This window comes from Primulina tabacum, chromosome 5, assembly GCF_025594145.1.
Source record: "Primulina tabacum isolate GXHZ01 chromosome 5, ASM2559414v2, whole genome shotgun sequence".
Taxonomy (NCBI): domain Eukaryota; kingdom Viridiplantae; phylum Streptophyta; class Magnoliopsida; order Lamiales; family Gesneriaceae; genus Primulina; species Primulina tabacum.
Window position 1 is genome coordinate 36,333,184 of NC_134554.1, and position 15,725 is coordinate 36,348,908.

Genomic DNA, 15,725 nt, shown 5'->3' on the forward strand with positions numbered 1-15,725 from the left:
ATATTTTAAATAATATTCTTAATCTGTGGAAAAATCGGAATATAAGATTAACCAGCCACAATAAACCCAAATTTTCTTTTAATTTTAAAAACTTACAATATAAGAATTTCTTTATTCTTTAAGCCGGCTAGGCGGCCATGCCCTCGTTAATTTCTTTATTCTTTAAGCCGGCTAGGCGGCCATACCCTCAACTACTTTTATGTATATATATTAAACCAGAATCTTATCCACCCGACATAGGTATTTAAATTTTTGTGTAAAGGGTTGTCAAGTTAATATATATTTTTTAATAATACTTTTGAGTTTTGATTTTATTACATCATTATTAGAGAAGGATAGAGTTGGAAAATCTAAATTTGGTCATTGACCATGAATGCTACGCATTCTTCACATGCATATATACGTGTTAATTTCAACCCCTAGCTATACAAAACAAAAAAAAGCCCTCAGGGGAAAAAAAGAAGAAAAAAGGTTGGCCTAGTATCTTAAATTAATGGAACCATCCCAAGAAATCCCTGAGAAATCTCATGTTCTTGCAATCATCTTCCCGCTTCAAGGCCACATAAACCCCGCAATTCAGCTCTGCAAACGCCTCGTCGCCGAGAAAATCCGAGTCACCTTACTCACCACAGCCTCCACCAGCAGAACCATACAGAGAGAAGGGTTTAGCAGCGACTGCATGGCCATAGAAATCATCCCCGACATTAACGTGGTCGGAGAAGATAACTCGGACATGTTCGAAGTCTTTTTCCGGGACTACAAATCTAGCATCACGCATGGAGTTCCTCAAATAATCCAGAAATATGACAACACTGGAATCCCAGTCAAAGCCATTCTGTATGATTCCGCGAGTCCATGGATTGTGGACGTAGCTCACGCAAATGGAGTAAAAGGGGCTGTTTTTTTCACTCAGAACTGCTCTGTTTCTTCCATCTTCTACCACTTGCACAGTGGTAGCTTGGAGTTACCATCTGACAAAGGGTGTGGTGAGATACTGCTGCCGGGATTGACGGCTATGAAGTTGAAAGATTTGCCTTCTGTGGCTTATGATATGAATTCATACAAGGCTATAAGGAGACATCTGATAGATCAATTTGAAACCTGTGGAAAGGCAGAGTGGAGATTATTCAACACATTTGATAAGCTTGAACATGAGGTATGCTTGCTTGCACTGCATATACTGCCAAGATTCATTCTATCTACAACATCGTGACTCCTTTTCTTGTGTGCTGCATTACTTTTTGGCCACAAACAAATTTCTTTGCAAAGGCCAAAAGTGAATATTATATTAAAATTATAAATAGCTAGACTTATCTTTCTCGTGATGTTTGGAAAAGGATTCTAATAATAACTAGTCCACCGACGCAGCTTTTGCGTGCTTATATAATATTTTTTATAATTCATTTGATTTATATTTAAACGAGGATCAAAATATAATTATAAGAAATAAATTTTGATATATAAATTAAAAAATAAATTGAAAAATAAAAAATTAAAAAAATGACATAAGTAATAATTGAACCTATAACTTAAACCCCAACCTAAACCCCATGAAACACTGACTCTATACTCTGAACTACATATAACTTACATTAAAATTTTAATATTTTATTAATATATATAATTATCAAAACAGATCATGACACAAAAGTTAGTTGCCTCAATCTTAATAAAATAGTAAAAATAATAATAATAATAATAATAATGAACATTAATTGAACGGAAGTAGAATTAGTTCTTTGATTCAATGTTTTAGGCCTTTATGTCTATTTCTATACAAAATTTAAAATGATTTCTATAAGTTTCTTGTTTTAAGAGAACCGTTGAATACTTGTACTACAAAAAAAGGGCATATTCTCAAGGAGTCATTGGAGTATATAAATAAATATTATGGTTTTTTTTTTAATGAGGATACATACGTTATTTTTTTTTTATGTGTATTAGGTAAATCTAGGACTAACACATTTGCCTCTAAACTACGTTAGTCAGATAAATAATACTGAACAACTATATATATATATATACACTTTTTGATCATATAAATAATCAGGGGTAGGTTAATTTCTTGATTTTTTTTTCCGTCAAAAGGTGCTAAAATGGATGGCTAGACTTTATCCCATCCTTGCTATAGGACCAAGCATTCCATCAATGTACATAGACAAAAGATTGCAAAACAATTACGAGTATGGACTCAACCTCTCCGCTCCAAAAGCTGAATCTTGCCTACGATGGCTCAACAACAAGCAAGACCACTCTGTCATTTACGTATCATTCGGAAGCCTCGCAAACCTAGACCAAAAACAAATGGAGGAGCTTGCATGGGGATTGACAGACAGCGGATGCGACTTTATATGGGTAGTTAGAGATCCTGAATTCACCAAGCTTCCTCAAGGTTTCACTTCTAGCCCATCAAAGAAAGGCCTAATCGTGAAATGGTGCAATCAACTAGAAGTCTTGTCCCACCGAGCCGTAGGGTGTTTTTTGACGCACTGTGGATGGAATTCGACATTGGAGGCATTGAGTTTGGGGGTTCCCATGGTGGCTATGCCTCAATGGACGGATCAAACGACCAACGCTAAGTTGGTCATGGATGTTTGGCAAACGGGGGTTCGCGCTGAGATCGGTGAAGATGGGATTGTTAAGAAAGAGGAAATAGTAGCTTGTGTTAAAGAAGTTATGGAAGGAGATAAAGGGAAAGAAACAAGGAGAAATGCTTTGAAATGGAAGGATTTAGCGAGAGATGCCATTAGTAAAGGAGGAAGCTCGGATAAAAATATTATGAAGTTTGTTATGGAACTTGTGAATTCAAATTAACAGGACCTTTTCTTTGACATCAGATAATTTACTAATATTTAATCATAAATGTATTTTATATTTTCATTTTGTTTTTCTCCAAGGCCTAATAGGATATTCCCTGTATTTATATATATTCAAATGGTAAAAATGGGTTGGCTTTCATTTTGCATCCTTAGAATATATATTGCCTACACGTTCTCCTCTTGAACATTTAATTGCTCCATTTCTTTTTTCAAAGCATCCAAATACAAAATAGACAAACTTAGAAGAAAGCCTACAGATAAATGCACACATGGATTGACTTTATTCCTTGCGCTCTTATTATTACAAACACGGATGAGAAATTTTATTCCAAACAAAGTAAACATCTTCTTCAATTTGTAATGAGCTTGATAACATCTTCATCTTGTTCAAAATAAGCCATGTCGGACTCATGCAAATACACCCATGCCTCAATCCCATCATTCTCTTTGGTATTCATCAATATCACCATGTCTTGAACATATACATTGCTCAAGCTCACCCAGATAGGTTTTCCCCAACCGAAATCGAGCTCATATTCTCCGAACTTGGACCAATCTGTGAACCAAACAACCTTAGAATCCGAGCATGCTGCCTTCTTAGCCACATCGTAGTCCATATCAATCAAAGCCCATCGTCCAAATGCTTTGTCACTTAATATCTTCTCGCAGTCCTTCACACCCTGGATTAATGTTTCCCGCATCTTGGAAACTATTTCTCGATACTCAAGCCTACAACTCTCCTCTGCTGTGTATTCGAATCCGGACATGGAAACTCACGTCCCGCAAGTGTATTTAGAAACCGGCGGAACAGTTCTTTCGTGAATGTTTATAGCTTGCCCGACGTAGGCCGCTCTCGTGCATGTTAGATCTCGGTTTTCTCGTGCCCAAAAACACAGCGAAAATTTTAAAAATTTTATATCTTGACATTCAAGATGTATTTTTGGACACTTGTATGGTTTTAATAAATAAACATACATATGATGTTTAGTTTTTACCTTTAGTGAAATTTCACTTGGCTCCAATTACGCCGGTATAAGCGAACGTAGCTTTTGTTGTAAATCTCACGTACGTTCTTCAAATCTTCTTTCTTCGATCTCCTAATCCGGTCCACGACTAGATTGATTGTTCATCTTCTAAATTTCACTAAAAATTTAGAAGATATTTTTCGTTGAGATGAAAGAACACAAGGAGAGTGGGAGGAGGTGTTTTTCAAAAATCCCTTGGCTTGGAAGTTAGGGTTTTTCGAAAATTATGAATACATTTATTCTAACTCTAAACCTAATACACATATATAAGCTTACGGCCCATTAAATAAATTAAATACTTAATGGGCTTAATCAATTAATTATTATAGTCTAACTAGTGTAATTAATTAATTAATCTTTTTAAAGTCCGATTAAGAACCTTAATAATTTGTATGTTAGTCTTGTACTCCTACAAGCCCATAGTACATACACTCATTACATATAATTTAAATCCTTTATAAATTCAACATTTGAATTTAAATATTTAAATTATAAATTCAACTTCTTGAATTTATCACCTACAAAATTTAATATTTAATAAACTCAACTTATCGAGGGTTGCATAAGAACTCGATAACTATGTGATACATATAAATAGTGGCATCGCATGTACTATTGGAGAACTCCTTCTCTAACGTACATTTCATACTCTGTCCAGAGATTCCACACACTATTATTTCATCAAATCACATAGGATATCCACACCCATAGGTGAGCGGTGAATTCCCGACTACAATGCACTGGCTCCTACATGTGTCGCAACTGTACCCAATCTCGCCACCTGATGACACTCCTGGAGTCGGTAAACGAGTCAAAACACAGGCCTAGCATACAGAGCCGCAGTGTTGTCCCGGGTCGTAAGGACCAATGGTGTACAATCATAACCACGGACTTATCCTCTCGATGAATGATAACCACTTGGAAAGTCCGAGGGAGGGTTGTTCGGTATAATCATCATATGACTACCCATCTGCATGTTTGGACATCTCTATGCCCTTACTAAGAAACGCGGTACACAACATCACAGATGCTAGTTTCGAGCTCAACCGACCTTTATCCATGTTTAGGCAGCTGAATCGACTAGGAACGAATTTAGATCATACAATATTTACAATGAGTTTCAACATCGAATTATGATTAATTTGTATTAAAGTATAATCAAGGTCTTTATCTTTGTTGGATAACATGGGTATACAGATAAAGAAATAACAAACCATGAAATAATGAATTATATTAAAATAAAGATTGTTTATTATATCCGAGTCAATAAATTTTCTAGCCAACAGTTGGCTTACATGACATCTACTCTAACAATCTCCCACTTGCCCTAGAGCCAACTACCAATAAACTTTAACCACATTGCTTCGCGATGCTTCTCAAAAAATGGTCATGGAGGGCTTTGTAAGTGGATCAACAACATAATCTGCAGAGGGGACTCTTTCGACTGATATGTCTCCTCTCCCACAAACCCCCGTATGATGTGGAACTTCCTCAGTACATGTTTGGATCACTGATGAGACCTTGGTTCCTTTGCTTGGGCAACGGCACCAGTGTTGTCACAGTACACCGGAACTGGATCAACTCCATTAGGAATAACGCCCAACCCTTGGACAAAATTCCTTATCCAAACTGTCTCTTTGGATGCATAAGATGCAGCAATGTATTCAACTTCAGTGTGGAATCCGCAACGGTGTCTTGCTTGGAACTTTTCCAATAGACAGCTGCACCATTTAGCATGTATACAAAACCAAAGGTCGATTTCGAATCATCTATGTCACATTGGAAGCTAGAATCAATGTAGCCTTCCAATTTCAATTCTCTACCCCCAATGACCATGAACAAGTTCTTAGTCCTTCTCAAGTACTTAAGAATATCTTTCACGGCCTTCCAATGCATTGGACCAGTGTTCGCCTGATATCTGCTTGTAACACTCAGAGCGTAAGCAACATCGGGACCTGCCGATATCATACCATACATGATACTACCAATGACTGACGCATATGGAATATGTGTCATCATATCTATATCTTCATCAGTTTTGGGACACATAGCTTTAGATAGAATAACACCATGACACATTGATAAGTATACTCTCTTGTACTCTTCCATAGAGAATTGCTTCAGAATGGTATCGATATAGGTGGCTTGGATGATTCCCAGCATCCTCTTTGATCTATCTCTATAGATTTGTATTCTCAATACATAGGATGCTTCACCCATGTCTTTCATGGAGAATTTACTTGCTAACCATACTTTAGTTGATTGCAGTAATCCTACATCATTCGCAATGAGTAGGATGTCATCAACATAAAGTACTAGGAATGTCACTGCACTCACACTAACTTTCTTGTACACGCATGGTTCCTCAGGATTTTTAGCAAAACCAAATTCCTTGATAGTGCTATCAAATCGGAGGTTCCAACTCCTTGACGCCTTCTTGAGACCATATATTGATCTCTGAAGTTTGCATACCTTATGCTCACTTCCTACTGATGTGTATCCCTCAGAACATATAAATTTCTTCTTTGATGTCTCCATTGACGAATTCAGTCTTTACATCCATTTGCCATATCTCATAGTCATACCATGCTGTTATGGCTAGTAGTATTCTGATGGACTTAAACATAGCAAATGCTGAAAAAGTTTCCTCATAGTCAATTCATTGCCTTTGAGTATAACCTTTTGCAACCAGTCTTGCTTTGAAGGTCAATACCTTCCCATCCGCTCCAAGCTTTCTTTTGTAGATCCATTTGCATCCTATGGGAACGATTCCCTCAGGTGGATCCACCAATGTTCAGACTTGGTTTGAATACATAGAGTCCATTTTAGACTGCACGGCTTCAAGCCATTTGGTTGAATCAGTATCAGATATTGCTTCTTTGAAATTCATTGGATCACATCCAACACAATGCTCATCATGACTTTGTTCATGAAGAAGCGTATATCTTGAAGGTGGTCTAGTAACCCTATCAGACCTTCTAGGAGCTTGTACTTCAACTACTGGTTGTTGGGAAATGGGTTCAACTTCTATAGTTGAGGGTGTAGAGTCCAAAATCAGTACACGTAAAACCAATGCATTTATTTAATTGTTAAATCATTTATTTAAGTTTAAATTAATTTCTTAGCGACGCATGATTTATCCAAATGCATTATTTTAAATTAATTATGCTTATGTGATGCACGTTACATGTTTTCTTGAGTTTCATTGTTTCAGGCGATTATTCGATGCAGGATCGAGAAAAAGAGACCAGCGACGATTTTGGCAATTTTAAAATGTGTTAATTTATTTTAAGTTAGGTTTGAGGTATTTTTAAAAGATTTATTTAATTTTAAGCATTTTAAAGCCTAATTTATTTATTAAGTGATTTTATGAGTTTTAAACTTTTAAAGATGTGTCACTTGTGCATCTTATTTTAAAGTAGAGGTGTTAGAAAAGTTAGTATCAGATTAGTATTATTTTATTATTAATTATTTACCCATGCATGATTATCCCCTAATTAGGCAATTAATTATTTTAATTAAGCAATTTTTCCCCACACAAAACGCACGCACACACACACTTTTACACAGACTAAAACCATTCCACACTCACACAATTCTTTACACTCTTATTTCAGAATTTTATTGGAGAAGTAGGGTTCTTAGAAGCAAAACATCCGCCCCTCTCCTCTGTAACATTTCAGCAAATTTTCGTTCTCTGTTCTTCGAGAAGTCGAGCCGCAAGTCGTCCCGGATCAATCCTCGCACCGTTCCCGCTTCGGTATCGTCGTTTCGGTATTTCAATTATTAAAAGGCATGTATATTCTGTTTTTCCTGCGTCGATCTAGTCATATTATGTGTTGTGATGTTTTTATGCGTAAAAATCCATGTGTGATGTAAATAGTTTGAGTAGAAAATTGTTTGATCGATTTATGCAACGTTTTTAGATATCAGAAATTCGTTTTTACTATATTTTTGAGTACTGCGACTTTTCGGTCGATTTTCTAGAAAAACTTTCAATATATGAAACGTAGAACTTTTTGATACCTTCGATTTGATATAAAATTCGAAATATTTGCATAAGCATTGAGTGAGTTATGGCCGTTTTCGTGAGACTGCTCAAACTGCGTTTTTCCGAAAAATATGTTCTTGAAGTTTTATTGTTGCAGGCTTCGTTGGGTGTCGACGGGTGATCGCTGCTTTGTTTAGGTATGTCGAGAATGATGTTGGAATGATTGTTGGTGTTTCGTTTCATGTCATTAGGCACCGGGTGGAATTAGAAGTCGTAGGAATGCTTTTGGTGTCAATTGTTGTGTTCATGAATTTTTGCGTTGTTTGTGATGCATAGTTGTTTTGGGGCGTTTTCATAGGCTCAATTCAGTGCCATAGTATCCTAGGATGGGTCTCGAGGTGTCAGTTCTCGGTTGATATGATCAAGTTAGGAGGAATAAGCCATGAGTATAAGAATTCTCGTTCGTTTATATTCACAGTAGGTACACGGACATTGGCACGGGGTCCGTGCCTTTGTTTCTTCGAGGTGTCAAAATCCAGTAGGTACACGGACCTGTAGACGGACCCTTACACGGGGTCCGTGCCTTGGTTATTTCCTTAGAGTGAAGATAAAGTACCTACCCGGACCCGGACCCGGAGGGGTCCATGGGGTCCGTGTCTTACATATTTGATGATTAATATATTGTTTGCTTTGGGGTTCGGGGACTTCGGTTAGTGCGATGATTAATCAAGGTCGAGACACGATAGATTTAGAATTTCGTCAGGAAATGACCAAGCTTGGGGGTGAGCATGGTTATTATGTCTAAGTTATGCAAGGTAAGTATTTGAACTCATGTTAGTATGTGCAGCAGTGGCCCCAAGCGAGATCCAACGAATCCCTCAACGCCAAGTAAGTAAGAATGTTCGACGTGCAAAAAAAAATATTTTCATGTTTTTGAGGTATGCTAAATGTCTTGTGACCAAATTATGAATAGTATTGGAAAGCGGTAAAGCATGACCAGGTACCAATCCACACCGGTAAAGCATGACCGGGTTTAGATCAGGATTGGAAAGCGGTATAGCATGACCAGGGACCAATCCACCCGTTAAAGCATGAATGAGGATCTCATGTATGTGGCAGTGGATCTTCCCTGTCAGCCCAGTACTATGGTTTAGTCTGATCAAGCGATTTATGTATGGGTCACTTGCTTTGAAACATATCTCTACGCAAAATGATGAAGTTTATGTATGATCAAGTATGTACGATGCAAGCATGTTTAAGAAAAGTTTTACGTTGATAGCACGTCTATGATATGTATGTACGTTCAAGCTTTTGTATGCAAGTTCAAGTTTCAAGTATGTACGATCTATTTTAAAGATGCATGTGGTTTTACTACGTATTATTTGTTATTCCTAATTTATACATGTTGAGTCTTTAGACTCACTAGACTTGATCGATACAGGTGAGGATGACTTTGAGGAGACGAGAGGTGGGGACTAGTGAGCCGGCTTGGACTGAGCGGGAGGCTAAACCCGAGGACCGCACATGTTTTAAGTTTTATGCAATGTTTCAACTACTCTGATTTCACGTTTTGTTTACAATGTTTAAACAAGCATTTTTTTTCTTTAGCAAATTTTATTGGTGATCTCTTTTAACGCAAATATTTTTGGATGAACAATTGATTTATGAACGAAAATTGACAGTCCATTTGGTGTTTAAGAAAAATTTTAGTTTTTCCGCAAATTTCAAGTAGATCAAAATACGGTACGTTATAGAGGGAATATTTTGAATTTCGTCAAGTTCTATCATCTTGCCTTTTCTATCTAATAGAAATTTCTTTTCCAAAAAGGTGGCATTTCTTGAAACAAACACTTTTGCTTCATTGGGATGATAAAAATAATATCCAACAGAATTATTTGGATATCCTACAAAGTAGCACAAAGTGGATCTGCTATCCAATTTGTCTCCCACTGTTTGCTTCATGTAACCAGGACATCCCCATATTTTCATGTAAGAATATTTGGGAGTTTTTCCCATCCATATCTCATATGGTGTTTTATCCACTGCTTTAGTATGAACATTATTCAACAACATTGCCGCAGTTTCAAGCGAAAAACCCCAAAACGATGTAGGCAATTCAGTGAATCCCATCATGGATTGAACCATGTCTATCAAGGTTCGATTTCAATGTTCAGAAAAACCATTCAATTGTGGTGTTGCTGGTGGAGTCCACTGTGAGAGAATCTCATTCTCTTTTAGATAACCCAAAAATTCAGCACTCAAGTATTCTCCACCTCGATCAGATCGAAGTTTTTTAATACTTCTTTCTAGCTGTTTTTCTACTTCAGATCTGAATTCTTTGAACCTTTCAATTGCTTCAGATTTGTGTTTCATCAAATAAACGTACATATACCTCGAATAGTCATCAGTAAAGGTAATGAAGTAGGAATGCCCAAATTTTGTGCTAACACTTAGCGGGCCACAAACGTCCGTGTGGATCAAATCCAGTAGACCATGCGCACGTTTCACGTTTCCATTGAATGGAGTCTTTTGTCATTTTTCCTTTTAGACAGGATTTACAAGTAGGTAGAGAATTTATGTCTGACAAGTCAAACATGCATTCTCCCACTAGTTTGTGCATCTTCTTTGGGAAATGTGACATAGTCTAGCGTGCCATATTTGTGTGGGATTTGAATCATCTAACTTTCTTTTGTTTGTTGTTGAAATCATGTTTACTTGGACATTCACTTATCATTTCCAGAACATTTCTGGCACATATAATTTTTTATGTCCGGACTTCTTGCAGTGAAATAAATATGTTCTAACTTATCGAGCTTTGTAGGCCTTTTAAGTGTCCTTCAGAGTTTGCCTCTTATTGGGTTTGTTTTTCTTGTGAGGGGCAGAACATTTCTTTCCCTTACCTTGTGGGCCATTTTTCGTCTGACGAGATGCCCATTAGAAAAACAACAATTCCCTATTTTATGGTGATCTCATAAGTTATAAGCGTATTGACTAGCTCTTCAAAGCTATCATCTATCTTATTCAAATTGAAGTTCACCATAACCCCGTAAAATGAGGAAGAGAAAGACAACAAATTGATGTTATCTAGTAACTTGTTAGAAATCACATATTCCAAGCCCACCACATTCTCAATAAGCTCAGTCATACGTACACCACGCTCATGGGCCAAAGCCTCATCTTGCATTCGTGTATTCATGAGCTCCTTGAAAATGGTGTGCATCACTGTACGAGCTTCATGTACCATGCAACTCTTGCATGTGTATTAGAATGTCAGCATCATTCAACATTTCCTCAAACTGTTCCTACAGTTCATTTGACATAGAAGCGAGCATGTTACACTTTAGCTCGCATACTATGGTCTTACCATCTTGCATGCTTTGTCAGTTCAACAGAACTGACATTAATGTGTATGCTATTTTCTCCGAATTCAGAACAATTTTTCCAACCAGTCTTGAAAATTAGATTCGATTAGCTTGTTAATAATAAAAATGGATTATGTGACGAAATCGAATATATACTGATATGGAAACAGAATAATGGTTGATGATTATTTTAAAATAATTCTAAGATATAAAATATGGATTTTATTTTATAAATTTTCCTCCCACTATTTTGACATTTCCACCACCCTCTGATGAAAAAGGAAAATCGTATTTCCTTAGTGGGCACGTAGAGTCCAATTAGCCAATTATAATCCCGAATAATATCAGCCAATTATAATTTCTAAAAGGTAGAATCCAATTGCATCCCTATGCAACCTCCACGTGTTTTGCCTCACGTTTAATAAGGACCCAATAATATGACGTCGTTTATTTTCACGTGTCAAACCGACCCATCAATATTGAATTGTAGTGGACAGTCGCCATGAGTTCCCCCAATAATATGAGCCGAAGTCATAGGAGTTCCACTCAATTCACATCATATGTCCCGGTGGAAGTCACAGCTTTTCGGCGTCCAGGCCTCCCTAATAATATGAGCCAGACACTGTCCGCGGGTAGCGATCAACATGCAACCACAGTTGATGGAAGGAAAGGAAAAATTAAACTCTTTTAATTTTTACTTTTTTTCGGTTTGATATAAATATTGAATCTTATTCAATTTAAAATCGCGTGCCATGTTCGTATGTTTGTCTGATTTATGCAACTATATTATTTAATAATATACATACATGCATACTACTAAATATCACATATATATCATAATATGATATTCAACAATAAATAAGGATGATCGATCACCAACACTATTAGATCCATGTGAGCCAGACATGGATCCAGGTCCAAAACCTAGGTGAATGCAGGGATGCAAATGCAACTTATTACAAGAACTTCCAATATTTGACATGTCTTCATCTTGTGCATCGGGCCCACCATCTTCTAGTCTTGATTTCCCACTATTTCTCATAATTACATTTAAATAGTCATGGCACATAAGGGATACATCTCATGGGGTGGGAACATGCCATAAACCAGGTCCACTTTAATAATATCAAATATTAACAAAATGAATAAAATAGTAAAATATCCTAACATACACCTAACACATTGGTCAAGGCTTTCGATCATCTTTCATGCATTTAATATCAAATATTAAAATCAATTAATTAAACAAATTTAATTAACAGATAAATCAAATATATAATAATTTTATCACTAACCACAACAATTATTAAAGAATTTAATAAATAAAATAAACACATTTATTTAATTTCTAATTAATTCAATAATAATTGATTTCTTGTAAAACTCATTTTTACCATAAATAATTAAAATCATATTCTAATTATTTATTTTACAAGAAAATTATTAATTTTACAAAAAATTATTTCCAAAAGAAAAATTGAACCAATTTTCATAAATATCAATTTTGCCCAAAAATTTAAAAAATCAGAAAATTACATCCTAGGCCCAAACAATTCAAGCCCATCATCCAGCACGGTTCTCGAGACACTCCCGGGCAACCGCCCGCGTTGCCCGCGCACTGCCCGAACGTTCCGGGCAGTCGCAGGCACGTTGTGCGTGCCCGCTGCGCGAATGATGCGCGCACTCTGCGCGGATGCTCCGCGCAGCTCCTACGAACACGCTGCGCGCACGGTTTGCCCAGAACAGTTCCAAGCAGATCCGAAATTTTTTTTTATTTCGGGAAAAATAAATTTTTATGGTGCATAAATTTTCTGAAAAATTTTCTTGTATGGTTATAAACAAATTATTCAATATCAAAACCGTACGATTTAGAAAAACCTTGGCTCTGATACCACTGTTAGATCTCAGATTTCTCGCGCACAAAAATGCAGCGGAAGTTTTAAAAATTTTAAATCTTGACATTCAAGATGTATTTTTGGACACTTCTATGGTTTTAATAAATAAACATACATAGGATGTTTATTTTTTACCTTTAGTGAAATTTCACTTGGCTCCAATTATGCCGGTATTAGCGAACGTAGCTCTTGTTATAAATCTCACGTACGTTCTTCAAATCTGCTTTCTTCAATCTCCTAATCTGGTCCACGACTAGATTGATTGTTCCTCTTCTAAATTGCACTAGAAATTTAGAAGATATTTTTCGTTGAGATGGAAGAACACAAGGAGAGTGGAAGGAGGTGTTTTTCATAAATCCCTTGGCTTGGAGGCTAGGGTTTTTTGAAAATTATGAATGAATTTATTCTAATCCTAAACCTAATACACATATATATAAGCTTATGGTCCATTAAATAAATTAAATACTTAATGGACTTAATCAATTAATTATTCTAGTCCAACTAGTTTAATTAATTAATTATTCCTTTTAAAGTCCAATTAAGAACCTTAATAATTTGTATGTTAGTCTTGTACTCTTACAAGCCTATAGTACATACACCCATTATATTTAATTTAAATCCTTTATAAATTCAATATTTGAATTTAAATATTTAAATTATAAATTCAACTCCTTAAATTTATCATCTACAAAATTTAATATTTAATAAATTCAACTTTTGAGTTTAATAATTTAAATTTCCAAATTTTATAAATTCAACTCCTTGAATTTATTCTCTCCAAATTTTATAAATTCATAAATTCAACTTCTTGAATTTACTATATCATAAATTCAACTCCTTGAATTTATTTTCTCAAAATTTAATTATTATAAATTCAACTACTTGAATTTATTCTCTCAACAGGAACAAAATAATACAATACTTGTTTGATCCTCAATGGTTCAGGGATATAGCTGGCCGTGGGTTCAGAACTCTTTATGATTCAGGACATAATCCTTTTTTCAGGTTTACCCTAATTTGCCCCATTCTATGTATCAAAAATTGATCATGAGAATGTCAGAAATCATATTCTGATTAAACCTATCGAATCATGGTAAGAGCGTCTAGTAGCATCGCCCCATGATTCCCTAGGTATCATGATAGTGCATGCAAGAACCATTCGGCTATGATTAACGTACAGTACGGTCCCTTCATCTCATATATCCCGATCGAATCTACAACCACTGGTTCATCGAGGGTTGCACAAGAACTCGATAACTATGTGATACATATAAATAGTGGCATCGCATGTACTATTGGAGAACTCCTTCTCTAACGTACATTTCATACTCTGTCCAGAGATTCCACACACTATTATTTCATCAAATCACATAGGATATCCACACCTGTAGGTGAGCGGTGAATTCCCGACTACAATGCACTGGTTCCTACATGTGTCGCAACTGTACCCAATCTTGCCACCTGATGACTCTCCTGGAGTCGGTAAACGAGTCAAAACACAGGCCTAGCATATAGAGCCTCAGTGTTGTCCCGGGTCATAAGGACTAATGGTGTACAATCATAACCACGGACTTATCCTCTCGATGAATGATAATCACTTGGAAAGTTCGAGGGAGGGTTGTTTGGTATAATCATCATATGACTACCCATCTGCATGTTTGGACATCTCTATGCCCTTACCAAGAAATACGGTACACAACATCACAGATGCTAGTCTCGAGCTCAAGCAATCTTTATCCATGTTTTAGGCGGCTGAATCGACTAGGAACGAATTTAGATCATACGGTGTTTACAAATGAGTTTCAACATCGAATTACGATTCATTTGTATTAAAAATATAATCAAGGTCTTTATCTATGTTGGATAACATTGGCATACAGATAAAGAAGTAACTAACCATGAAATAATGAATTATATTAAAATAAAGATTGTTGAACTTCAAATATTAGTTGAGCGAGTCTTCACAAAAAAACGTAAAACAATGTGTTTGTAGTCTTTACATATGAGACATTAAACAATATGCTGATTGTGAGGTGCTGCCTGCAATCTTGAGTGCTAGGAGTTCTAGTTGGGTGCTGCCCTTCCGGAGTGGGTTTGTACAAAAAGTTTTATAAATCAAAGTCTTCTAATGAATCATTCCCAACGTGGAAGAAGGGGTGACATAGGAGCATTTGAAGTCTCCGTACATCCATAAACAAATTTGTGTCTATTTGTTTATTGCATTTACTTATCATTTTCATTGTTTTAATGATGCAATGTTGAAATATTTTATGTATTATTCAAATACAAAATTATTGCATACCAAGTGTTTGATAAAATGCCTCAACCAAAATATTTTTTATTCATTCAACTTTCATATATTTTAAATGATTTACAAAATATTTAATCGATTTCTACGAATGATTATTTCGAGTGTTTTCTGCTTGGTTTGAAAACCAAACTCGATTTAATTTATCGGTGTTCAATATTTCAAGAACCGAGCTATTGTAGCTCAACGATGATCCCCCTAATCGATCCGAACACACTGAGAATGGATAGAGACATGGTCTGTTTGAAAATTTTCTCCAAGAGCATGAGATTATTGCCCAATATACTATGTCTGGTTTTCTAAACCAAAATGACATAGCTGAGAT

General features: G+C 36.0%; 2 protein-coding genes across 2 annotated transcripts; one reads left to right on the top strand and one right to left on the bottom strand.

Annotated features, from left to right (window-relative positions):
• The first annotated feature begins 14 nt into the window (after positions 1-14).
• On the top strand, positions 15-2,963 carry LOC142547503 (UDP-glycosyltransferase 74E1-like). The gene is made up of 2 exons (XM_075655836.1): positions 15-1,156; positions 2,089-2,963. The coding sequence occupies exons 1-2, from the start codon at positions 494-496 to the stop codon at positions 2,812-2,814; spliced, it is 1,389 nt and encodes a 462-aa protein (XP_075511951.1). The 5' UTR covers positions 15-493; the 3' UTR covers positions 2,815-2,963.
• A 206-nt stretch (positions 2,964-3,169) lies between these two features.
• Positions 3,170-3,586, bottom strand: LOC142544388 (pelargonidin 3-O-(6-caffeoylglucoside) 5-O-(6-O-malonylglucoside) 4'''-malonyltransferase-like). Its single transcript, XM_075651443.1, has one exon. It carries the CDS (start codon positions 3,584-3,586, stop codon positions 3,170-3,172), a length of 417 nt encoding a protein of 138 aa, XP_075507558.1.
• Between the last annotated feature and the right edge of the window lie 12,139 nt (positions 3,587-15,725).

What these genes read in the sequence shown, in the direction of transcription:
- LOC142547503 (XM_075655836.1), top strand. Translation starts at nt 494, where the DNA reads ATGGAACCATCCCAAGAAATCCCTGAGAAATCTCATGTTCTTGCAATC. An exon ending in TTGATAAGCTTGAACATGAG is followed by an intron (nt 1,157 to 2,088) that starts GTATGCTTGCTT and finishes TTCCGTCAAAAG; the next exon opens with GTGCTAAAATGGATGGCTAG.
- LOC142544388 (XM_075651443.1), bottom strand. Translation starts at nt 3,586, where the DNA reads ATGTCCGGATTCGAATACACAGCAGAGGAGAGTTGTAGGCTTGAGTAT.